The sequence below is a fragment of the Carassius gibelio genome, chromosome A20, assembly GCF_023724105.1.
Source record: "Carassius gibelio isolate Cgi1373 ecotype wild population from Czech Republic chromosome A20, carGib1.2-hapl.c, whole genome shotgun sequence".
Lineage (NCBI taxonomy): Eukaryota > Metazoa > Chordata > Actinopteri > Cypriniformes > Cyprinidae > Carassius > Carassius gibelio.
In genome coordinates this window covers 22,690,898-22,717,817 of record NC_068390.1, presented here as the reverse complement: position 1 = coordinate 22,717,817, position 26,920 = coordinate 22,690,898, and the positions used below count along the sequence as shown (strand labels likewise).

General features: G+C 35.3%; 1 protein-coding gene and 2 long non-coding RNA genes across 3 annotated transcripts in view; all 3 read left to right on the top strand.

Annotated features, from left to right (window-relative positions):
* Positions 1-23,902, top strand: part of LOC127938555 (sodium/potassium-transporting ATPase subunit beta-1-interacting protein 2) — a 155,373-nt gene extending 131,471 nt beyond the window's left edge. Inside the window, exon 7 of the mRNA XM_052535255.1 lies at positions 19,683-23,902. Coding sequence (XP_052391215.1) covers positions 19,683-19,692 — 10 coding nt within the window. The 3' untranslated portion in view covers positions 19,693-23,902. The remainder of the gene's footprint in view (positions 1-19,682) is intronic.
* Positions 6,436-18,200, top strand: LOC127938556 (uncharacterized). Its single transcript, XR_008148736.1, has 4 exons — positions 6,436-6,796; positions 13,400-14,545; positions 15,857-15,948; positions 17,515-18,200. It is a non-coding gene; the product is annotated as an uncharacterized LOC127938556 (long non-coding RNA).
* LOC127938557 (uncharacterized) lies at positions 7,496-11,676 on the top strand. Its single transcript, XR_008148737.1, has 3 exons — positions 7,496-8,650; positions 8,793-9,076; positions 10,781-11,676. It is a non-coding gene; the product is annotated as an uncharacterized LOC127938557 (long non-coding RNA).
* Positions 23,903-26,920: the final 3,018 nt, after the last annotated feature.

The window sequence follows — 26,920 nt, the reverse complement described above, 5'->3', positions numbered from 1 at the left end:
CACTTTACAAGTCTTTAAAGATCCCATTTCTAACAAGTAGAAAAAAAACAATGGTCAGTTCTTATAAGGGACTTCGCATACTATATGCAAACTTCATATCAAACCATTGTACAACAGCATTTTTGAGATATGGGACATTATTACACTTTAAAGGGTTATAAAGATCATATTTCTAATAAATAGAAAAAAACAATGGTCAGTTCTTATCAGGGACGTCCCATACTATATACACAAAAAATCATTTTGCTAAAGCATTTTTGAGATATGGGTCCATATGGCGATTAAGAGGGCTATAAAGACCCCTATAGCGGAGTACAAAACTTTTTATCCACAGGAAGAAGGAGGCGGAAACCGGCCATCAATCAAATAAGGCTTTTAATAACAAAATAAACACAAAACACTGCGACAGCCCTTCACGGACGACTGTCGCTTACAAACAAAAACCAAGTACAAACTAAAATCATGGCCTGGCCTGGCCCTCTCTCGTTGTTCACTGTCGTCGCCCCCTCTTTTGTATCGTTCCATCTCCACCGCGGGACGCGAGACATTTCCAGTCACTCCACTGGCCTCATTCCGTTCTCATGGCTCGCGGCCCCGCCCCACTCATCACAACCCTATTTCTAATAAGTAGAAAAAAAACAAAGGTCAGTTCATATAAGGGACATCCCAAACTATATGCAAACCTCATATCAAACCATTTTACTGCAGCATTTTTGAGATATGCGTCCATATCGCGATTTAGAGGGCTATAAAGTCAACATTTCTAATAAGTAGAAAAAAACAAAGGTCAGTTCTTATCAGGGACATCACATACTATTTGCACCCTTCATATGAAACCATTTTACTGCAGCATTTTTGAGATATGGGACAATACAATGATTTAGAGGGCGATAAAGACACCATTTCTAATAAGTAGAAAAAAACAATAGTCAGTTCTTATCAGGGACATCCCATACTATATGCACACTTCATATGAAACCATTTTACTGCAGCATTTTTAATATATGGGACAATACAATGATTTAAAGGGCTATAAAGACACCATTTCTAATAAGTAGAAAAAAACAATAGTCTGTTCCTATAAGGGATTTCCCATACTATATGCACACCTCATATCAAAACCTTTTACTGCAGCATTTTTGACATATGGGTCCAAATGGTGATTTCGATGGCTATAAAGACACCATTTATAATAAGTAGAAAAAAACAATGGTCAGTTCTTATAAAGCACATGCCATACTATATGCACACCTCATATCAAAGCATTTTACTGCAGCATTTTTGACATATGGGTCCATATGGCAATTTAGAGTGGTATAAAGACCCCATTTCTAATAAGTAGAAAAAAATAATAGTCAGTTCTTATCAGGGACGTCCCATACTATATGCACATCTCATATCAAACCATTTTACTGCAGCTTTTTCCAGAAATGGGAAATTATTACACTTTAACGGGCTGTGAAGATCCCATTTCTAATAAGTAGAAAAAAAACAATGGTCAGATCTTATAAAGGACATTCCATACTATATGCACAAATCATATCAAACCATTTTACTGCAGCATTTTTGAGATATGGGTCCATGTGGCAATTTAGAGGGCTATAAAGACAACATTTCTAATAAGTAGAAAAAAACAATAGTCAGTTCTTATCAGGGACGTCCCATACTAAATGCACCCTTCATATGAAACCATTTTACTGCAGCATTTTTAAGATACGAGACATTTTTACACTTTAAAGGGCTGTAAAGATCCCATTTCTAATAAGTAGAAAAAAACAAAAGTCAGTTCTTATCAGGGACATCCCATACTATATGCACACCTCATATCAAACCATTTTACTGCAGAATTTTCGAGATATGGGACATTATTATATTTTAAAGGGCTATAAAGATCCCATTTCTAATAAGTAGATAAAAACAATGGTATGTTCCTATAAGGGATGTCCCATACTATATGCACACCTCATATCAAACCCTTTTACTGCAGCATTTTTGAGATATGGGTCCAAATGGTGATTTAGAGTGCTACAAAGACCCCATTTCTAATAAGTAGAAAAAAACAATGGTCAGTTCTTATAAAGGACATGCCATACTATATGCAAACCTCATATCAAACCATTTTACTGCAGCATTTTCAAGATATGGGACATTATTACACTTTAAAGGGCTATAAAGATCCCATTTCTAATAAGTAGAAAAAAAACAATGGTCAGTTCTTATAAAGGACATGCCATACTATATGCACACCTCATATCAAAACATTTTACTGCAGCATTTTCGAGATATGGGACATTATTACACTTTAAAGGGCTATAAAGATCCCATTTCTAATAAGTAGAAAAAAACGAAAGTCAGTTCTTTTCAGGGACATCCCATAATATATGCACACCTCATATCAAACCATTTTACTGCAGCATTTTCGAGATATGGGACATTATTACACTTTAAATGGCTGTAAAGATCCCATTTCTAATAAGTAGAAAAAAACAAAAGTCAGTTCTTATCTGGGATGTCCCATACTATATGCACACCTCATTTCAAACCATTTTACTGCAGCATTTTTCAGATATGGGACAATACAATGATTTAGAGGGCTATAAAGACACCATTTCTAATAAGTAGAAAAAAACAATAGTCAGTTCTTATCAGGGACGTCCCATACTATATGCACACCTCATATCAAACCATTTTACTGCAGCATTTTCAAGATACGGGACATTATTACACTTTAAATGGCTGTAAAGATCCCATTTCTAATGAGTAGAAAAAAACAATGGTCAGTTCTTATCAGGGATGTCCCATACTATATGCACACCTCATATCAAACCATTTTACTGCAGCATTTTTGAGATATGGGACATTATTACATTTTAAATGGCTGTAAAGATCCCATTTCTAATAAGTAGAAAAAAGCAACAGTCAGTTCTTATCAGGGATGTCCCATACTATATGCACACCTCATATCAAACCATTTTACTGCAGCATTTTCAAGATATGGGACATTATTACAATTTAAAGGGTCATAAAGATCCCATTTCTAATAAGTAGAAAAAAACAAAAATCAGTTCTTATCAGGGACATCCCATACTATATGCACACCTCATATCAAACCATTTTACTGCAGCATTTTCGAGATATGGGACATTGTTACATTTTAAATGGCTGTAAAGATCCCATTTCTAATAAGTAGAAAAAAGCAACAGTCAGTTCTTATCAGGGATGTCCCATACTATATGCACACCTCATATCAAACCATTTTACTTTAGCATTTTCAAGATATGGGACATTATTACAATTTAAAGGGTCATAAAGATCCCATTTCTAATAAGTAGAAAAAAACAAAAGTCAGTTCTTATCAGGGACATCCCATACTATATGCACACCTCATATCAAACCATTTTACTGCAGCATTTTCGAGATATGGGACATTATTACACTTTAAATGGCTGTAAAGATCCCATTTCTAATAAGTAGAAAAAAGCAACAGTCAGTTCCTATCAGGGATGTCCCATACTATATGCACACCTCATATCAAACCATTTTACTGCAGCATTTTCAAGATATGGGACATTATTACACTTTAAAGGGCTATAAAGATCCCATTTCTAATAAGTAGAAAAAAACAAAAGTCAGTTCTTATCAGGGACATCCCATACTATATGCACACCTCATATCAAACCATTTTACTGCAGCATTTTTGAGATATGGGTCCAAATGATGATTTGGAGGGCTATAAAGACATCATTTCTAATAAGTAGAAAAAAACAATGGTCAGTTCTTATAAAGGACATCCCATACTATATGCACACCTCATATCAAACCCTTTTACTGCAGCATTTTTGAGATATGGGACATTATTACACTTTAAAGGGCTATAAAGACCCCATTTCTAATAAGTAGAAAAAAACAATGGTCAGTTCTTATAAAGGATATGCCATACTATATGCACACCTCATATCAAACAATTTTACTGCAGCATTTTTGAGATATGGGTCCAAATGGTGATTTGGAGGGCTATAAAGACATAATTTCTAATAAGTAGAAAAAAACAATGGTCAGTTCTTATAAAGGACATCCCATACTATATGCACACCTCATATCAAACCATTTTACTGCAGCATTTTTGAGATATGGGACATTATTACACTTTAAAGGGCTATAAAGATCCCATTTCTAATAAGTAGAAAAAAACAACAGTCAGTTCTTATCAGGGACCTCCCACACTATATGCACACCTCATATCAAACCATTTTACTGCAGCATTTTTGAGATATGGGTCCAAATGGTGATTTAGAGTGCTACAAAGACCCCATTTCTAATAAGTAGAAAAAAACAATGGTCAGTTCTTATAAAGGACATGCCATACTATATGCACACCTCATATCAAACCATTTTACTGCAGCATTTTCGAGATATGGGACATTATTACACTTTAAATGGCTGTAAAGATCCCATTTCTAATAAGTAGAAAAAAACAATGGTCTGTTCCTATAAGGGACGTCCCATACTATTTGCACACCTCATATCAAACCATTTTACTGCAGCATTTTTGAGATATGGGTCCAAATGGTGATTTGGAGGGCTATAAATACATCATTTCTAATAAGTAGAAAAAAACAATGGTCATTTCTTATAAAGGACATCCCATACTATATGCACACCTCATATCAAACCCTTTTACTGCAGCATTTTTGAGATATGGGACATTATTACACTTTAAAGGGCTATAAAGATCCAATTTCTAATAAGTAGAAAAAAGAATAGTCAGTTCTTATCAGGGACGTCCCATACTATATGCACACCTCATATCAAACCATTTTACTGCAGCATTTTTGAGATATGGGTCCATATGGTAATTTAGAGGACTATAAAGACCACATTTCTAATAAGTTGAAAAACAAATGTCAGCTCCTTTAAGGGATGTCCCATACTATATGCACACCTCATATCAAACCATTTTCCAGCAGCATTTTCAGATATGGGACTATATGGTGATTCTTTGGGCTATAAATATCCCATGTCGCTCCCACATTATCTTAAGTGTTCTTAATACTTGTGTATATACAATGTAACTACATGTGTACGTAATATATAACACAGTGTAAGTATACATTGGTATATAGTATCCATGGCTATAATATTTTTGTAACAACCCTCAGAATGGTTTGTGCAAGTACAAATGTATAACAGGACATGTAAATCTACATTTTGTAACAACAATATGTATAAGAGTAATTTGAACCATTTGATCCAGGTGGTGGAGATGGGTGGGTTTAGGGTTCTGTAAAGTGGGAGGAGTTGGTGCACCACTTTAATACCCGTGTACTTACATGGTAACTCCTCAGGAACTGTCGACTTCATTTAAAGTGCAACATTGTGGACACCAACCACATTTTATATGTAAAGCCTAATTTACTTGCCACTGCAGTGTAACATAGGGGTAATTACATAATAAATTGAATATTGCTATTAGTCCTGTTACACATTTGTACTTTCTTACCAATAAATTTTATCACCAATGTCCTGTTGCACATTTGTACTTACACATACCATTCAATGGGTTATTACAAATATGTAGTTACACAAACATTAGAGCTATAGATACTATGTACCAATGTGTACTTACACTGTGGTTACATACTACATACACATCTAATTACTAAGTACACAGGTATTAGGGACACAATATAAAGTGGAACCCTCATTTCTAATAAGTTGAAAAAAAAACAATATTTAGTTTGTATATTGGAGTTGCCATACTATATTCACACCTTATATAAAAAAGTTTTACTGCATTTCTAGCATTTTGCAAAGATGTTTTTCTGTTTTTCTGAAATGTATTCTGTTTCAGAGGCCTAGAAAGACCCCATTTCTAATAAGTAGAAGAATACAATGATCAGTTAGTACATGGGACATCCCACAAGCACACCTTATATAAAACTATTTTACTGAAGTATTTGGTGTATAAAGATATTTTACGATAGCAATTTGGGGTTAAAAATCAAGAAAATCCTCAGAAACTCCAGTTTTGAGAACTATTTCAAATAAGTTTAAAAAAAGGCCATTCCTTCTAAAGTTCCTCCTACATTTTAAGCACACCTAATGTGAAGTCTGTGTACTGTGGCAGTTTGTAGAAGCATGCATTCATATAGAACAAAACACTCAAATACATTTTAATATTTCCTAATTTTTTGCAACCTATAGAAATGTTTTTTTCAAATACTTAAAAGAAATAATGGCCTTTTCTTACAAAGTAGCTCATATTCTATCAGCACAGATAATCTGAAGTCTGTGTACTTTGGCAGTTTGTTGCATACATCCAAATTTAAAAATATTATATATATATATATATATATATATATATATATCAGACTTCAGACTATCTGTGCTGATAGAATATGAGCTACTTTATATATATATATATTATAGACTGGATATTTTTTCCCCAGTTTTGAGGTTTATATAAACATCAGGTTAAATACATACAGTAGATAAAAATAATGGCCTTTGCATGCAAGGCACTCCCTATTCTTTCAGCAAATATGAAGTCACACACACTTGTCTGTCACACTATACTTCACACACTTTCTAAACACCAAATATGGAGTCTTTGCTCTGTGAAAGTTTAGAGTAGCTTGCATTCAATGGATGAATGGATCATAGCGTATCCCCAGTCTTGTTTCTGGAAATCTCACTTAAAGTTCAGTTCCAACCCTAATCTAATTAAGAGTCAGGAACAATTCATAGTTACAGAAAGGTTTGCTGGAGCAGGATTGACACTGAACTCTGCACGAAGGTAGTATTATTGTGTGCCTTTTAAAAATAGTAAGTGTTCCTACTTATGTAGTTAAATAGCATTTTGTTGAATTAGAATACATGTAAGTCCAAACTGCCAAAGTACCCAGATTTTATTTTAGCTGTGCTAATAAAGTAGGAGGTGCCTTGCATGAAATGGGCATCGTTTTCCTCTACTTTTATAAGCTGACATTTCTACATGTCTCAAAGTTATGCAAAGTCTCAGAACTGACTCTGAATGCATGCAGTTCCAGATTGGTAAACTGAAATGTTTTTTATAATGGCTGCACATATTTGGTGATGTCCCTTATGACAATTGTTTATTATTATTATTATTATTATTGGAATAGATAAATGTAATGTTTTATAACTCTATATGTGAAATACTTGCTAGCTCTTAAAAAAACATACAGTAAAATGTTTTCCATGGATTTACTCATAGATTTTAGAAAACATTACATTTCTCTATGAGCCTCTGAAGTGAATATACCCTTTATCTTTATAGCCCCCTAAAGCACAATATAGGTCCATATCTCATTAATGTTGCAGTAGACTGGGTTTTATATCAAACCATTATGTGTGCATATAGTATGGGATGTCCCTTATGAGAACTGACCATTGTTTTTTTCTACTTATTAGAAATGGGATCTTTAAAGCCTGTTAAAGTGTAATAATGTCCCATATCTCAAAAGTCCTGCAGTAAAATGGTTTGATATGAGGTGTGCATATAGTATGGGACGTCCCTGATAAGAACTGACCATTGTTTTTTTCTACTTATTAGAAATGGTGTCTTTATAGCCCTCTAAATCATTGTATTGTCCCATATCTGAAAAATGCTGCAGTAAAATGGTTTGATATGAGGTGTGCATATAGTATGGGACATCCCAGATAAGAACTGACTGTTGTTTTTTTCTACTTATTAGAAATGGGATCTTTACAGCCATTTAAAGTGTAATAATGTCCCATATCTCGAAAATGCTGCAGTAAAATGGTTTGATAAGAGCTGTGCATATAGTATGGGATGTCCATGATAAGAACTGACTTTTGTTTTTTTCTACTTATTAGAAATTGGATCTTTACAGCCCTTTATAGTGTAATAATGTCCCGTATCTTAAAAATGCTGCAGTAAAATGGTTTGATATGAGGTGTGCAAATAGTATGGGACGTCCCTTATAGGAACAGACCATTGTTTTTATCTACTTATTAGAAATGGGATCTTTACAGCCATTTAAAGTGTAATAATGTCCCATATCTCGAAAATGCTGCAGTAAAATGGTTTGATATGAGGTGTGCATATAGTATGGCATGTCCTTTATAAGAACTGACCATTGTTTTTTTCTACTTATTAGAAATTATGTCTTTATAGCCCTCCAAATCACCATTTGGACCCATATCTCAAAAATGCTGCAGTAAAATGGTTTGATATGAGGTGTGCATATAGTATGGCATATCCTTTATAAGAACTGACCATTGTTTTTTTCTACTTATTAGAAATGGGGTCTTTATAGCCCTTTAAAGTGTAATAATGTCCCATATCTCAAAAATGCTGCAGTAAAAGGGTTTGATATGAGGTGTGCATATAGTATGGGATGTCCTTTATAAGAACTGACCATTGTTTTTTTCTACTTATTAGAAATGATGTCTTTATAGCCCTCCAAATCACCATTTGGACCCATATCTCAAAAATGCTGCAGTAAAATGGTTTGATATGAGGTGTGCATATAGTATGGGATGTCCCTGATAAGAACTGACTTTTGTTTTTTTCTACTTATTAGAAATGGGATCTTTATAGCCCTTTAAAGTGTAATAATGTCCCATATCTTGAAAATGCTGCAGTAAAATGGTTTGATATGAGGTGTGCATATAGTGTGGGAGGTCCCTGATAAGAACTGACTTTTGTTTTTTTCTACTTATTAGAAATGATGCCTTTATAGCCCTCCAAATCACCATTTGGACCCATATCTCAAAAATGCTGCAGTAAAATGGTTTGATATGAGGTGTGCATATAGTATGGGACATCCCTGATAAGAACTGACTGTTGCTTTTTTCTACTTATTAGAAATGGGATCTTTACAGCCATTTAAAGTGTAATAATGTCCCATATCTCGAAAATGCTGCAGTAAAATGGTTTGATAAGAGGTGTGCATATAGTATGGGATGTCCATGATAAGAACTGACTTTTGTTTTTTTCTACTTATTAGAAATTGGATCTTTACAGCCCTTTATAGTGTAATAATGTCCCGTATCTTAAAAATGCTGCAGTAAAATGGTTTGATATGAGGTGTGCAAATAGTATGGGACGTCCCTTATAGGAACAGACCATTGTTTTTTTCTACTTATTAGAAATGGGATCTTTACAGCCATTTAAAGTGTAATAATGTCCCATATCTCGAAAATGCTGCAGTAAAATGGTTTGATATGAGGTGTGCATATAGTATGGCATGTCCTTTATAAGAACTGACCATTGTTTTTTTCTACTTATTAGAAATTATGTCTTTATAGCCCTCCAAATCACCATTTGGACCCATATCTCAAAAATGCTGCAGTAAAATGGTTTGATATGAGGTGTGCATATAGTATGGCATATCCTTTATAAGAACTGACCATTGTTTTTTTCTACTTATTAGAAATGGGGTCTTTATAGCCCTTTAAAGTGTAATAATGTCCCATATCTCAAAAATGCTGCAGTAAAAGGGTTTGATATGAGGTGTGCATATAGTATGGGATGTCCTTTATAAGAACTGACCATTGTTTTTTTCTACTTATTAGAAATGATGTCTTTATAGCCCTCCAAATCACCATTTGGACCCATATCTCAAAAATGCTGCAGTAAAATGGTTTGATATGAGGTGTGCATATAGTATGGGATGTCCCTGATAAGAACTGACTTTTGTTTTTTTCTACTTATTAGAAATGGGATCTTTATAGCCCTTTAAAGTGTAATAATGTCCCATATCTTGAAAATGCTGCAGTAAAATGGTTTGATATGAGGTGTGCATATAGTGTGGGAGGTCCCTGATAAGAACTGACTTTTGTTTTTTTCTACTTATTAGAAATGATGCCTTTATAGCCCTCCAAATCACCATTTGGACCCATATCTCAAAAATGCTGCAGTAAAATGGTTTGATATGAGGTGTGCATATAGTATGGGACATCCCTGATAAGAACTGACTGTTGCTTTTTTCTACTTATTAGAAATGGGATCTTTACAGCCATTTAAAGTGTAATAATGTCCCGTATCTTGAAAATGCTGCAGTAAAATGGTTTGATATGAGGTGTGCATATAGTATGGGACGTCCCTGATAAGAACTGACTATTGTTTTTTTCTACTTATTAGAAATGGTGTCTTTATAGCCCTCTAAATCATTGTATTGTCCCATATCTGAAAAATGCTGCAGTAAAATGGTTTGATATGAGGTGTGCATATAGTATGGGATGTCCCTGATAAGAACTGACTTTTGTTTTTTTCTACTTATTAGAAATGATGCCTTTATAGCCCTCCAAATCACCATTTGGACCCATATCTCAAAAATGCTGCAGTAAAATGGTTTGATATGAGGTGTGCATATAGTATGGGACGTCCCTGATAAGAACTGACTAATGTTTTTTTCTACTTATTAGAAATGGTGTCTTTATAGCCCTCTAAATCATTGTATTGTCCCATATCTGAAAAATGCTGCAGTAAAATGGTTTGAAATGAGGTGTGCATATAGTATGGGACATCCCAGATAAGAACTGACTGTTGTTTTTTTCTACTTATTAGAAATGGGATCTTTACAGCCATTTAAAGTGTAATAATGTCCCATATCTCGAAAATGCTGCAGTAAAGTGGTTTGATAAGAGGTGTGCATATAGTATGGGATGTCCATGATAAGAACTGACTTTTGTTTTTTTCTACTTATTAGAAATGGGATCTTTACAGCCCTTTATAGTGTAATAATGTCCCGTATCTTAAAAATGCTGCAGTAAAATCGTTTGATATGAGGTGTGCAAATAGTATGGGACATCCCTTATAGGAACAGACCATTGTTTTTTTCTACTTATTAGAAATGGGATCTTTACAGCCATTTAAAATGTAATAATGTCCCATATCTCGAAAATGCTGCAGTAAAATGGTTTGATATGAGGTGTGCATATAGTATGGCATGTCCTTTATAAGAACTGACCATTGTTTTTTTCTACTTATTAGAAATTATGTCTTTATAGCCCTCCAAATCACCATTTGGACCCATATCTCAAAAATGCTGCAGTAAAATTGTTTGATATGAGGTGTGCATATAGTATGGCATATCCTTTATAAGAACTGACCATTGTTTTTTTCTACTTATTAGAAATGGGGTCTTTATAGCCCTTTAAAGTGTAATAATGTCCCATATCTCAAAAATGCTGCAGTAAAAGGGTTTGATATGAGGTGTGCATATAGTATGGGATGTCCTTTATAAGAACTGACCATTGTTTTTTTCTACTTATTAGAAATGATGTCTTTATAGCCCTCCAAATCACCATTTGGACCCATATCTCAAAAATGCTGCAGCAAAATGGTTTGATATGAGGTATGCAAATAGTATGGGACGTCCCTTATAGGAACAGACCATTGTTTTTTTCTACTTATTAGAAATGGGAAATTCACAGCCCGTTAAAGTGTAATAATTTCCCATTTCTGGAAAAAGCTGCAGTAAAATGGTTTGATATGAGATGTGCTCATAGTATGGGACGTCACTGATGAGAACTGACTATTATTTTTTTCTACTTATTAGAAATGGGGTCTTTATAGCACTCTAAATTGCCATATGGACCCATATCTCAAACATGCTGCAGTAAAATGCTTTGATATGAGGTGTGCATATAGTATGGCATGTGCTTTATAAGAACTGACCATTGTTTTTTTCTTCTTATTAGAAATGGTGTCTTTATAGCCATCGAAATCACCATTTGGACCCATATGTCAAAAATGCTGCAGTAAAAGGTTTTGATATGAGGTGTCTATATAGTATGGGAAATCCCTTATAGGAACAGACTATTGTTTTTTTCTACTTATTAGAAATGGGATCTTTACAGCCATTTAAAATGTAATAATGTCCCATATCTCGAAAATGCTGCAGTAAAATGGTTTGATATGAGGTGTGCATATAGTATGGCATGTCCTTTATAAGAACTGACCATTGTTTTTTTCTACTTATTAGAAATTATGTCTTTATAGCCCTCCAAATCACCATTTGGACCCATATCTCAAAAATGCTGCAGTAAAATTGTTTGATATGAGGTGTGCATATAGTATGGCATATCCTTTATAAGAACTGACCATTGTTTTTTTCTACTTATTAGAAATGGGGTCTTTATAGCCCTTTAAAGTGTAATAATGTCCCATATCTCAAAAATGCTGCAGTAAAAGGGTTTGATATGAGGTGTGCATATAGTATGGGATGTCCTTTATAAGAACTGACCATTGTTTTTTTCTACTTATTAGAAATGATGTCTTTATAGCCCTCCAAATCACCATTTGGACCCATATCTCAAAAATGCTGCAGCAAAATGGTTTGATATGAGGTATGCAAATAGTATGGGGCGTCCCTTATAGGAACAGACCATTGTTTTTTTCTACTTATTAGAAATTGGATCTTTACAGCCATTTAAAGTGTAATAATGTCCCATATCTCAAAAATGCTGCTGTAAAATGGTTTGATATGATTTGTGCATATAGTATGGAATGTCCTTTATAAGATCTGACCATTGTTTTTTTCTACTTATTAGAAATGGGATCTTCACAGCCCGTTAAAGTGTAATAATTTCCCATTTCTGGAAAAAGCTGCAGTAAAATGGTTTGATATGAGATGTGCTCATAGTATGGGACGTCACTGATGAGAACTGACTATTATTTTTTTCTACTTATTAGAAATGGGGTCTTTATAGCACTCTAAATTGCCATATGGACCCATATCTCAAACATGCTGCAGTAAAATGCTTTGATATGAGGTGTGCATATAGTATGGCATGTGCTTTATAAGAACTGACCATTGTTTTTTTCTTCTTATTAGAAATGGTGTCTTTATAGCCATCAAAATCACCATTTGGACCCATATGTCAAAAATGCTGCAGTAAAAGGTTTTGATATGAGGTGTCTATATAGTATGGGAAATCCCTTATAGGAACAGACTATTGTTTTTTTCTACTTATTAGAAATGGTGTCTTTATAGCCCTTTAAATCATTGTATTGTCCCATATATTAAAAATGCTGCCGTAAAATGGTTTCATATGAAGTGTGCATATAGTATGGGATGTCCCTGATAAGAACTGACTATTGTTTTTTTCTACTTATTAGAAATGGTGTCTTTATCGCCCTCTAAATCATTGTATTGTCCCATATCTCAAAAATGCTGCAGTAAAATGGTTTCATCTGAAGGGTGCAAATAGTATGTGATGTCCCTGATAAGAACTGACCTTTGTTTTTTTCTACTTATTAGAAATGTTGACTTTATAGCCCTCTAAATCGCGATATGGATGCATATCTCAAAAATGCTGCAGTAAAATGGTTTGATATGAGGTTTGCATATAGTTTGGGATGTCCCTTATATGAACTGACCTTTATTTTTTTTATACTTATTAGAAATAGGGTTGTGATGAGTGGGGCGGGGCCGCGAGCCATGAGAACGGAATGAGGCCAGTGGAGTGACTGGAAATGAGCGACGCCTGCTCCACTCACCGGTCTCGCGTCCCGCGGTGAAGATGGAAGGATACAAAAACGGGTGCGACGACAGTGAACAACGAGAGAGGGCCAGGCCAGGCCATGATTTTAGTTTGTGTTTGGTTTTTGTTTGTAAGCGACAGTCGTCCGTGAAGGGCTGTCGCAGTGTTTTGTGTTTATTTTGTTATTAAAAGCCTTATTTGATTGATGGCCAGTTTCCGCCTCCTTCTTCCTGTGGATAAAAAGTTTTGTACTCCGCTATAGGGGTCTTTATAGCCCTCTTAATCGCCATATGGACCCATATCTCAAAAATGCTTTAGCAAAATGATTTTTTGTGTATATAGTATGGGACGTCCCTGATAAGAACTGACCATTGTTTTTTTCTATTTATTAGAAATATGATCTTTATAACCCTTTAAAGTGTAATAATGTCCCATATCTCAAAAATGCTGTTGTACAATGGTTTGATATGAAGTTTGCATATAGTATGCGAAGTCCCTTATAAGAACTGACCATTGTTTTTTTCTACTTGTTAGAAATGGGATCTTAAAAGACTTGTAAAGTGTAATATTATCCTATATCTCTAAAAGGCTCCAGTAAAATGGTTTTATGTGAGGTATGGATATAGTATGGGATGTCTTCTTTAAGAACTGACCTTTAATTGCTTCTTTCTCATCATAAAAAAGTGTCTTCTAAATCAATGAATGTCCCATATCTCGTTTTCTACTAATAATTGCAATGCTTTGAAAGGCTGAAAATTATAGTAATACAGAGCAGTCAAGGAAAAAAATAAGTTACACGAATATTAGAGCAGATGGGCGAAAAAGGTCGTCATAGATCAAATCTGAACGTATAGATGAAAAGCGCTCTGAAAGCGCGTTCCCTCTCTGTTGTTCCTGCTATTGCCGTAATTATAGTAATACACGCGCATATAAATTTCACTCGCGGCTGGCTTGACGGTGTTTTTCTGAAGTGCGGCTGGCTTGACCGCAGTAGGGACAGTAGCAGGCGGTTATGAAGCAGACGAGGAGGGGGAAGAGTCGAGGCCACAGGAGGAACGTTACGTTGGTAAATTTTGCTTTATTGTCTGTTAAAGGTCTTATTTTATTTTTATACGGATGGACAAGGTATAAATGCGTTTAAGTTAAAATCACCTAACTTCCAAGCATAGCCAATGTTTTACAGACTAGCGCTGTTGTTTACAATTGGCCTAAGCGTGATATTGCGGCTCGAACTTCGAGAAAAATCTATTTCCAGACACTGAAATGTCTCTGTGTAATTTGGGAAAGGACTTTCTTTTATGTGGTGTAAAATTTGGCTGCTGCGTGAATATACTGACTTAGGCCTAATCGTTTTAAGAATTTCTTTGGGCGGTATGTTCACTGAAAACAGCAGACCTTTTTCCTGCCTGCGACACATATACAGAGATATTATTAATTAATAGTTATGTGGAATGAAATTTTATGAAATGATAGGTCTATGCAATAAACGAAACATTTACATAATACCTTTAATCCACAGCCTCTGTAAACAGAGCTAAATGCGTTTACTACAGTCAGCACAAGCTTAAAGCTGTTAAGTTATATCAAACTTTGGGAATCTTTGAAAAGTCAATCCTCCTGATTTGAGATCGTGCATGTGAATGTAATTGTACTTTTTTAATAGCATCAAGGATAGCAGCAAGTATTATTTTGATGAACAACACAACAGACGCATCTCCTCCTGACAGCCTGGAGTGCCAGCGCCCTGACACATATAATGATGTGATACAGGTGTGGTTTGTTTACAACTAGCAGGATGTCCAAAATGGTACTTGCTACTATCCTTGATGCTGCAATCTGTATAAAAAGGTAAGATTATTCATAGGTGTGATCTCAAATTGGGAAGATTGAGTTTTCACACATTGCCAAAGTTTGATATATCGCACTCCAGACTGTAGAAAATACACTCAGGGCTGTTTGTACAAGGTTAAGGTAATGTTATAAATAACTTTCTTGCATGGACCTTTCGTTTCATTTCATAAGACATAAATATATCATCAGGAACCACAAGTAATGATTTTGTTTTGCTTGTACATGTTTTTTGACCATCAAAGGGATGGTTACATTTGACTTTAATTTATATGAATAGCCAAAGACAACAGTTTCAGCTTAAAATCTTCTTTAATGTTCTGCTAAATAAAGTCTTTGATGGTTGAGTGTGAGTAAATTGACAGCAAAATTGTATTCATGAATGAAAAATCCTTTTAAATGTAAGTAAATGTAAACTGTATAAACTGCAATAGAGACCTCATTGTTGATCTCTGAGTAAACGTTTAAAGGCTGTTATAATGTATTATTAGTGGTTGGATTTAATACAATTTTATTTTTTCCACACAAGCTATCAGAGCCAACTGAAGCCGAACTTTGGTGCTTCAAGGACTATGCCTTTGGTTTGGAGATGTCTCTGCTTTCTTTACGACACTTTGTTTGGTAAGTGTTCCAAGGAGAAAATGTACAAAAAAAAAAACCTCAATACACACTCTCACACATTCACAATCTTGGTCATTCTCTCTCACACACACACACACACACACACTGTATCAGTCTCAATCTAAAGGTTTAATTCACTCAAATATTGAAAATTATGTAATTCATTGACTCACCCTTATGTCACTTAATCTTCAAGACGATCGATTTTTATGATATTCTGTAACTTTTTTGTCGCTCCGTCGACATCCAACACAACTACACTTTCAAGGACAATAGGAAAGACTTTGTTACAGTACTCTGTACTACTGTACTCCAGTGGTTTAACCTCAATTTTATGAAGCAAAAAGAGTGCTATGTTTGTGCAAAAAAACATAATTTACCAGTGTATTTTTAAAAATGTTTATCTGCAATGCCCGTTCATGAGAGTATCTCATATAGCACCACAACGCTTAAGTTTTGACGTAATTGTGTGAACATGCGTTGGAGATTATATTTTGCAAATAAAGTTGTACTTTTTTTTTTTTTTTTTTTTGCACAAACAAATTACTTGCGTAGCTTCATAACACTGAGGTTAAACCACTGGAGTCACATGGATTACTTTAATGTTGTCTTTCATACCACTTTTTTGACATTGAAAGTGGTAATTGAATTGGATCTCTAGTATGGAGGGACTGAAACCTCATGGGTTTCATTTAAAAATCTTTTTTTTTTAAGTTCCGAAGATGAACGTAGGTCTTTCAGATGTGCAGCGACACAAGGGCGAGTAATTAATGACAAAATGTTAAATTTTGGGTGAACTAACCCTTTTAGATGGAGATTGATGCAGTGTTTGTGAGAGATCGTGTGAATGTGTAATAAAAAATGAAAATTCTGTCAGTAATTACTCACCCTCATGTTGTTCCAAACCTGTAATACTTTCGTTCATCTTTGGAACACAAATTAAGATATTTTTTATGAAATCTGAGAGCTGTCTCACTCCTCCATAGGTTTCTATAGTAACTGTAGCTTGCCGGCCTTGCTCAACCTGAAGTTTATCAAGCGATGAGAATACTTTTTGTGTGCAAAAAACAACGTCTTTATTGAACTATTCATTTTCCTCTGTTTCTCTGAGTTCACGTAGTGTAACAGTGCAGCGCTTCTGGGTTGTACATCAGAACGTAGGCTCACTATTGGCCAGAATCACACACATGACCAGCGTGAGCCTCCGTTCTGATGTACAACCCAGATGTGCTGCGCTGTTACATAACGTAACTCTACGCTTGATAAACTTCAGGTTGAGCCACTGTGGTCACTTGGACTATTTTAACATGTCTTTACAAACTTTCTGGGCTGGCAAGTTTAAATTACAGAGAAGCCTATGGAGGAGTGAGACAACTCAGATCATCAAAAATATTTTAATTTGTGTTCCGATGATGTATTACTGGGTTGGAACAACATGAGGGTGAGTTATTACTGACAGAATTTTCTTTTTTTGGTGAACTAACCCTTTAAGTTGCACCGTTTTGAAATGTAAATGAGCTTTCATGTATATGAATTAATTTTAATTTGTTAATGTTTTTTCTCTAGATGTCCGATGATCACAGCTCAATTCTTGATGTGCCAGTGGGGATTTTGATAGTTGAAGATGGGACAAGATGGGTCTCCCTCTTCGATTGGATTCATAATCGAGGGAAAATTAGTGATGAACAATCTACATGACCTTCCTGAAGCAATGTGCCTTCTGTTCGGACTAATAAATGCATTGCACCTGAGTTACCCAAAGTCGCTGAGAGACACGTTTGACTTCATTCAGCGGATTCTACTTTCCTTGGGGCAGAAAGACCTGCAGCCTAAAACACAGTCGTTGGCAAACCAGCTGTTTGGTTTAATTGGAGAAATTGCTTGGCGCATTTTTAATAGCAACACATTTACATTACACATGGTCCTTTAAAAAAGACTGAGACTGTTAAAAATACGAGTTTACTCTTTTATTCATGTGTCTTTTTAAAATGAGCTTACTGTTTTGTAAAAATGTGAGCTTACTGTTATAAATATGAGCTTAAGGTTTTTTTTGTAATGTGAGCTTAATGTTTTGTAAAAATGTTAGCTTACTGTTAAATATGAGCTTAATTTTTTAATGTGACTTAAAAATGCAGCTTCCTGTTAAAAAAATGAGCTTAAAGTGCTGTTCAAGTGTCTTAATGTGACTTAAAAATATAAGCTTGATATTACCAATGTTTCTTAAATTAATGTAAATGTATAAACCAAATAAAGCTGTGAATGGAAAAAACTATATTTGTATTAAATCATTAAAACAAGTAAACCATATAAAACTCGAAAATTTAAGTTAAGTCTGTTTGCCTTTTTAAGTTATCTGTACTTGAACATTTAAGTTAATTCAATGAAGAGATCAACATTAGGTCAACTCAATTGAATTGAGTTGGCAATTTTGCCATTACTCAATTTTACTTACGCAACCACTTTCCTCAAATCATTTGAGTAGTCTCAACTTATTAGGGTTTACAGTGCAGGTCCATTCATAAGCAGATTGCATATTTTGATATTTCAGGGAGGAGGTTTTATCCACATGGTTCTGTGTGCATGTTGTTTAGTGGATTTTGAGATTCAGTGTGGAGAAAAATAGAATAATGAAAAGTGGAAAAGGTCACAGCTAATAATTACCTAGAAGGGCAAGATATGAGAAAACTTAAATGAAATGAATAGATCTCACTCAGAAGCCCTTTAACATAATGCAAAAAAAAAACACATAGGCCTACAGCGGTCCATTATCTAGTGTTAATTATCTAGTGTTTTATCATTTAAATACAACTTTTGGAAAATGTTTTGTTTTAGTGAGATTAAAATGTTCAGAGGGTATCATACCCAATCTGAGGGCACAGTTTTTGGAATTTTCAAATAAACATTTGTATGTTTGTACTTAAAGGTACAGTTCACAAAAATAAATAAAAAGTCCATCAGTTAACATCTTGTGAAGCAAAAAGCTGCATGTTTGTTATAAAGAGATCCATCGAGGCACTTTTAACAAGTCCTCCATCCATGATATTGCTTTATCCACTGAAAATGTTTACGTGAATCAGGAGAGAAATATGGACAGATCAAGAACTATTTACAAGTAAAAACTGTTCTAAAAAATACGTTCAGTGGATTTTGATTTAAGAGAGCATTAATATGAATTTATGACTCCTTTTTTAGCCAAAAACATTTTGTTTGAAATAAAAAAAAGTGAAGAAAAATGGATTTGTTGTTTACAAACATGCAACTTTTCACATTACAAGATGTTAATTTATGGACTGTCATGTGGATCACTTATGTCTAAATCTGGTTGGTCTAGTTAAGTCCTATACCTCATGCCACTCAAAATAAATGAATGATGATCACTTGCAAATTCAGTTGCAAATTATCTTTTTTTTCACATATTACATTGGATGTCCTTTGCACACTAAGCGCAAACTATACAATTGAAAGTGCCACTGGTGTCTCTAAAAAGACAAGGTTGCATGACACACCTGCGAGTGCTGTCTTTTCATAATAGGAATGCCTTTTGGTTTGATATTTTGTTAGTTAATGCAGTGACATTCATACATTTTTAATGTTAAGTGCTTTGTTTCACCCAGCTGAGCTTAATCAAGCAGTCAGTCAGTCAGTCAGTCTTAAAAGCATGCACTGAGATTTATTATTTGTTTATGCTGTCTCTAGATCAGTCTTTAACACTTGTTTTTTTTTTTCTCACACAGGTCAAAGTAAAAGGATAACTGCCTTATCAGCCAATCAAAACGATGAACTGATGTTTGAACTTGTCTTTCTACGTAAATGTCTTAACATGATAGTGTCTTACGGATTGTCGGAGGAACACAGAACCGACACTTCAACCTCAAAGACTCCAAGTGGATTTTCTTTGTCTACGCCCAGCCCTTCCTCCACCAGAGCGCTGCCATCAGGCACGAGAGAGCCCTCATGTGGCCGACCCCCTCTCATCATTAGCAGTGTGAAACGGAGGAGCAGATTGAGTCAGTGTCTGTGGATAGATCTGCAATAAGAAAGACTTGGAATCGTGCAATGGTACACCGAGATGATATAGTGTCAGTGTCTCCAACTGACTTTCACGGAAACCATCCATACTTAAAGAATGTTCATTAAATAGTCAGTATGACATTAGTTATCTAGTCCTACAATCTTTCAAATGGTCTCTTGAGTGGAGAGTCATTATTCCAGTTGTGTTTACAAAGGGTTATTCCAAGCATCGGAATTACCATCTGTGTTTAATTGCAACCCAAGTCAGTTTTTCTTCTTTCTCCTGGATGTACTTGTCTTGAAAGTGCCAAGAACAGTTACGTAAAAAAAAAACTAAAAAAAATCAAATAAAGAAATCAGTAGCTGCTAAGAGATTCATATTTTTTTGGAGTTACGAAACTATGATTTTATCCGTTCGACGTCACCATGGGATCACCCGTATTTGTTTGCATGAGGTGTCCAAATCTGTTGCGTATTTAATATCTTTCAGCTAGACATAGGCTGACCTTGGAACGGGTAACAGACGCTCCAAAAGGTTACGTGTGAATATTGTTGTTTTTTAAGACGGTGTTGAGTCTTGTTAACAAGATAACGGATAGAAAACCAATTGTAACTTCTTTCTATTTTAAGCCTTTTTTAACGTGTGCCAGTGTTCACTCTTTTCTAGTAGACTAATAATTTATTATGGTGTGTAAGTGGGCCTTTCTTTTCAATATTCCTGTACATACTGAGGGGGGTAGGGATAGAGATGCAGTATTTCTAGTGATGTGACATGAGAAGAGGTGTGAGGAAGAGTCTAATCTGGTTAGAACGCTTTGTTTTGTGTAGTAACAGGACCCCAAGAGTAACGAGTTTTCGTTCCCCAATATTTAGGCGAAAGGGATAGAATCGCGCAAAGTGCTGAAGCTATTCAGGTGTTTTAGCTGTTCTGTATAACTTCTTTTGTTACTTGCCTCGTGAATGAATATCAAACAAGAGTTTCTTTTAATGCTGCACTTTCAATTGCCTAAAATACTGTGCATATTGTAGCCCTTGGATGATGCGTGAAAGCAAGAAATGTCTTCATTTTGCTCAAACTACCATGCCAAAGCGCAGCTGAGTAACATATCCCCCCCCCCAACAGATAATGTGTATTTCTCCACTGTATATTATCTTTTCCCTTAAACTGATTCTAGTAACTGTGTGGAGTTGGCATATGTATGCGGTATGGTGTCGAATATTCTGAGAGAAAGTGCCTAAAATGACATCCTGTTAACATTCCAATAAATAATGTTCCAATAAATGGCAATCTGCTCTCACCCCGAACGGCTGTACATAAACAGAGGGTCTGACTGAACTGGGTTTCATCAAACACCTTGTGAACTGCACTGGCAAAGCTAAGTGGCTTTGATAATTAATAAAGATATTTTAGCTGCGCCACTCTCCAGACCTCACTGGCAAATAATTCCCTGCAGTCCCTTGCTGCAATCGTTCTGCATCTGACCCGATATGGAGTGATAGATGTTTGTATGGGTACTGCAATTAATCAGAATGATGACACTAGGAAAGGAAAGCTGTATGGGCATGTCTCTCAGAACCAGACTTTTATTTTTGTATTTTAATTTGTATTAATAAGGGAGATTATTATATAATTTATCTTAAATTATATTATTTATTAGAATACTGTAATGCACAAACATCACAATCTCATTACTGTAATGCAATAATAATATCAAAAGTAGAATATTACAGTAATGAAAGTCTTGATAGAATAACCATTAAGAATATTGGGAACTTAAAAAAACAAACAAAATTGGTAACAAAAAAGAAGCAGCAGGAAATGTTATAACAGTAATGTTATAAAATATCTTAAATGTCTTATATAATTAAATCATAAAAAGGGGACCTTAATAATTAAATAAAAAGCATTGAATTTATTTGCAAATTACTTAAATGCCTCCTGATATATATATACACTGATCAAGCATCACATTACGACCACTGACAGAATAACACTAATTAACTCTTCATCACTGCATCTGTTAGTGGGTGGGATATGTAAACATTTTGTCCTCAAAGTTGATGTGTTAGAAGCAGAAAAAAATGGGTAAGCATAAAGATTTGAGCGAGTTTGACAAGGGCCTAGGATAGATGACTGGGTCAGAGCGTCTCAAAAACTGCAAGCTCTTGTGGCCTGTTCCCAGTCTGCAGTGGTCAGTATCTATCAAAAGAGGCCCAAGGAAGGAACAGTGGTGAACTGACGACAGGTTCAGGGCTCATTGATGCACATGGGGAATAAAGGCTGGCCGGTGTGGTCTGAGCCAACAGATGAGCTACTGTAGCTCAAACTGCTCAAGAAGTTAATGCTGGTTCTGATGGAAAGCTGTCAGAATATACAGTGCATCACAGTTTGTTGTGTATGGGGCTGCATAGCCACAGACCAGTCAAGGTGCCCCTGCTGACCCCTGCCCACTGAAGAAAGTGCAAACAGTGGGCATGTGAGCATTAGCAATGGACCTCGGAGCAATTGAAAAAGGTGGCCTGCGAATGACATTTTCTTTTACATCACATGGATTGCCGGGTGCTTGTGCGTCGTACCTGGGGAAAACATGGTATCAGGATGCATTAAGGGAAGAAGGCAAGCTGGCAGAGGCAGTGTGATGCTTTGGGCAATTCTCTGCTGGGAAACATCCATATGGATGTTACTTGACACGTACTGTACCACCTACCTAAGCATTGTTGCAGACCATGTACACCCTTTCATGTAAACAGTATTCCCTGGTGACTGTGGCCTCTTTCAGCAGGATAATGTGCCCTGCCACAAAGCAAAAATGGGGATCATCAGGAATGGTTTGAAGAGCACAACAACAAGTTTGAGGTGTTGACCTGGCCTTCCTCAGATCTCAATCCAATCGAGCATCTGTGAGATGTGCTAAACACCTTTCCATAGGCCCCACCTTGCAACTTACAGGACTTAAATGATCTGCTGTTAACATTTAGGTGCCAGATACCACAGCACAGCTTCAGGAGTCTAGTGGAGTCCATGCCTCGACAGATGAGGACTGTATTGGCAGCAAAAGTGCTGTTTTGACTAACATATTATTAGGAAGGTGGTCATAATGTTATGCCTGATCGGTTTATATATGTATATATATATATGTGTGTGTGTGTGTGTGTGTGTGTGTGTGTGTGTGTGTGTGTGTGTGTGTGTGTGTGTGTGTGTGTGCGTAATTTAATTGTGGAATTATTTTATTGATTTTACTTTTTTATTATTTGGAGTTTGGGGTAGTTTCTTATGTTTATGCTTATGCCTAAACTACTCAAAGATGAGCAGATTCCAAAAGATTGAGACTTGCAACAGTCTATCATACTTTCAAGACATTTGTAAATACATCCTGATTCAACATGGTGCTTGATTAGACTTTATCATATTTAATAAACAGGGCAAAGTTAAAGCAAAAAAAAATTTTTTTAAATAAAAAGCATGTTCTGCTTCTCAATATACTTGCAAGGCACATTCTAAGCTTACATGAGATTTACCCAGCATTAATACATGTAAAACAAGACTTGACAATGTTAAATGTCAAATTTGATCAAATCATACTTATGAGCTGAAAGAAGCCTGAATGAAAATGAATACCGTTCTAGTTCAGGAAATCCTGCATGGTGCTTCTACCCAGGAGTGCTCTAACCAAAACTGGGAATAAAAAATATGGATTCAGAAATTGGTTTAAATTCTTGTGAAGTGTACAACATGGTCCGATCAAAATAGCAAGTCATTAAATGGTCCACTATGATATTGTCAAACAAATGACACTCATGGTAGATGCTTTAAGCAGCTTTCCAGGTTGATTTCATTGGGTTCTGTGCTTTTTTTTTTGTTTTGAACAGGTAGGAATTTTCTATTTCTGTAACTTTTAAAGAATGACTGTAAATAAAACCAGACTGTGTCATTGACTCTTTATTTTGCTTCTCTTATCAGTTACTTCACTTCTTTGTCATTCTTATGCCGTTTCCAAGTAGTAACATCTCATATAGCACATAGCGACTGTGCCTAGCAACAGACTGTAGCTTTGACAGTCACTGATGACTGTCTTCCACTTAAAAATGAATCGCTGTCAGTCATGCACGGCAAGCCCTGAATTTCCCTCACAGCAGTAGTGATGTGCTCCAGCATCAAATGTTCTAGTTGCACACTGCCTTTTGTTCTTTCGTAAATGCTAAAAGCGTTTGTTTTACAGTCATGTGCTGTGCTACTGCCCACTGAGAAGCAATGATTAAAGATCACATGCACACACACACCTAATCAGTCATGCAGCTACCTGAGCATTCTTATTTTAGTACCAGAGAGATACTAGTTTGTTTTTTACTACACATATACTGAATCATATTCGTTTTTGTCTATTATATTTGTTTTTGAATCCTTTCTTGGAACAGAAAAGGGGGAAATGGCCTCATAGAACACTTTGTTCCCGCTTCTGGAGAGGTGGGGAAATCTAAAGAAGTACGAGTTAAGGAGAAATCATTTGAAACTACTGAGATACTGTATGTGCACTGTGCTTTGAGCTGCACGTGGAGGTCACATCATAATATGCAAAATCCCACAACGTTAAGAGCTATTGATGATGTTTGGAAAACCCACTGTGCAATCTTCAATATTTCAGAGGTATAAAACTATTTCCACATTCCATTCTGTACAACGACTGTATGGGTACTTTAAGGAGCACAGAGGGGTTGTGCTGTGGAGAGAGGTGATATATAGGGATGAAAGACCAGATTTTGCTACAGAACGCTGCTGACACTAAAGTTGGTCTCTGCTCTTTTTGATGGCATAAGCATTCCCTACCATTACCTTATCATTTCAGCCCTGTCCATCAGACACTGAGTCTGGGCTCTGTGCCACAGACCCCATAAGTTGTTGAATCATCATGATCCATAATATTTTATCTACAGTATTAATGGGAACACTGTAGAAAATGTAACAACTTATCACAGGACTGAATCATCTAATTGCTGACTTCAACTTTCTTAAGTGTTCAGGAGCAAACCCTTATAATTTGATTTGATTATTAAGGCTGCACTGTATAACGTTTAAAAATTAATAAAAAAACAAACAAACAAAAAATCATACTCCAACAATTGTTTTATTTACAACTTGAGAAAAAAAAAGTGTTTTATTCATTATTATAATAAATATTAACTGGGAGTAACATTGTGATGATTCATGATAACTATGGACTTTTATCATTGCTAAAATTAGGCAGCTTGTTAAAAAGAAGTGTGATATTGTTTTTATTAATGCAACATTTTAGCCTGCCAGATGATAAAATTAGCACATAAAAAGAGAGAGAAAACACATTTTGAAGGAGGGACGTAAACCACTAGCTACAACCAAGAACACTCCAGTAACTACAAAGCATTATGCTAAAAAAATAATAAAAAAACACCCCAGCAACCACCTATAAACTCTTGGCAGTGAACTGATGAGTTTTTCAGAGCCAAAAATGTTCTTTAATCTTTGTATCCAACCTTTATCCATTTAGGCACTAAAAATGACAGGAAATATGAATATAGATGTCTCAAAGCAGTTCAGGGACTCTACAACTCAAACGAGCCTCCATGTAGCACAGGATTTGGTTGCTTTGCACGTGTAAAGCATGCTTGAATGCATTCTGTGACATTGTGACCCCTCTTTGATTCATCTCAGATAATAACAGATGGTCACTCCTTAGAATTTTTAAAATTAGCCCCCTAACAGATGGATGTTTAAGCATGACTAATATTCGTGATTTTGATTTATTAATTAATGACGGGTTTTTGTCACGCTATTATAAATTGCCACACAACACTGACCATTTGTCAAACAAGCTCAGTTTAAAAAGCCATCTTGGGAAGCAGTGCACTTTCTGTTATTTCAAGGAAGGAATAGCCATTTCGTGTTTAGACGTGCTTGCAAAAACATAATGTTAACATAATAAAATGCATATCAATAACTTACAAGTGAAATTATTAACATGCTACATAACTTATGCTACACATTATTTAATTATTAACATCTTTAGCAATATTTCCCTTTTGCTTTTATATAAAGCCGAAAGCTTTCATTTCTGACCTTGCAAGGCTTAAAGATGCTGTGAATGTGCAAATATCATCAGGGACCCTAGGGCCACTTTATCATAAAGGAGATCACCAAGGTGGGGCAGAATGTTGATTCAGCATGTACAGCTTGTCCAAGAGACCTATTACTGGGTTGATTTACCTTTTACTTTTCCAAACATACCTCACACTGAGCATTTGCTTATGTCATTCCTTTTTCTAAAATTCTTAGCCTGTGAAGCACCGAATCTGAACCCATCTAAAGCAAATTGAGGTTCTTTTATAACTTACGCTCTACCTCCCTCTAGTGTCTAGACATTTTAAATTAATGATGATAAGACTGACAGGGAGGAAAAGGGTATGATTATAAAAGAAATATACATATTTAATACGCAGTCATTGCAAAACTATACTAAGATATATAACGATCATTATTCTCGTTGGTAATAGAAGAGTTCTAATCTGACTGGATTCTAAGAATGTAAAAAAAAAAATGTTGATGTGACTTTTCAGTCATGTTCAGTAATATTTATATTTGTTTAAATAAAAATAGGCTAATAAAAGAGAATAATTCTATATTTGCTGCAACATGCTTTACAAAATCGAATTGTTGTAACGTTACTACATTTTGTATTAATATTAAATGCGCATTTAATAGGTTATAAATAGTATTAGTTTTCAACTATAGAACCTAACTGAAAGTAGCATAATGCCTGGCTCTAAATTTATTAACCCTACGATTGCCATTGGAAGGCACAACAAACGTCAAACCCTCCTGATTCATATTCATGAGCTTGGCCGTATGCCATTGGAACGTTGCTACGCAATGTCAACGTGGCTTAATTAATATTCATGAGCAGAGGCTTCGCCGTAGTAGGATTCGTGA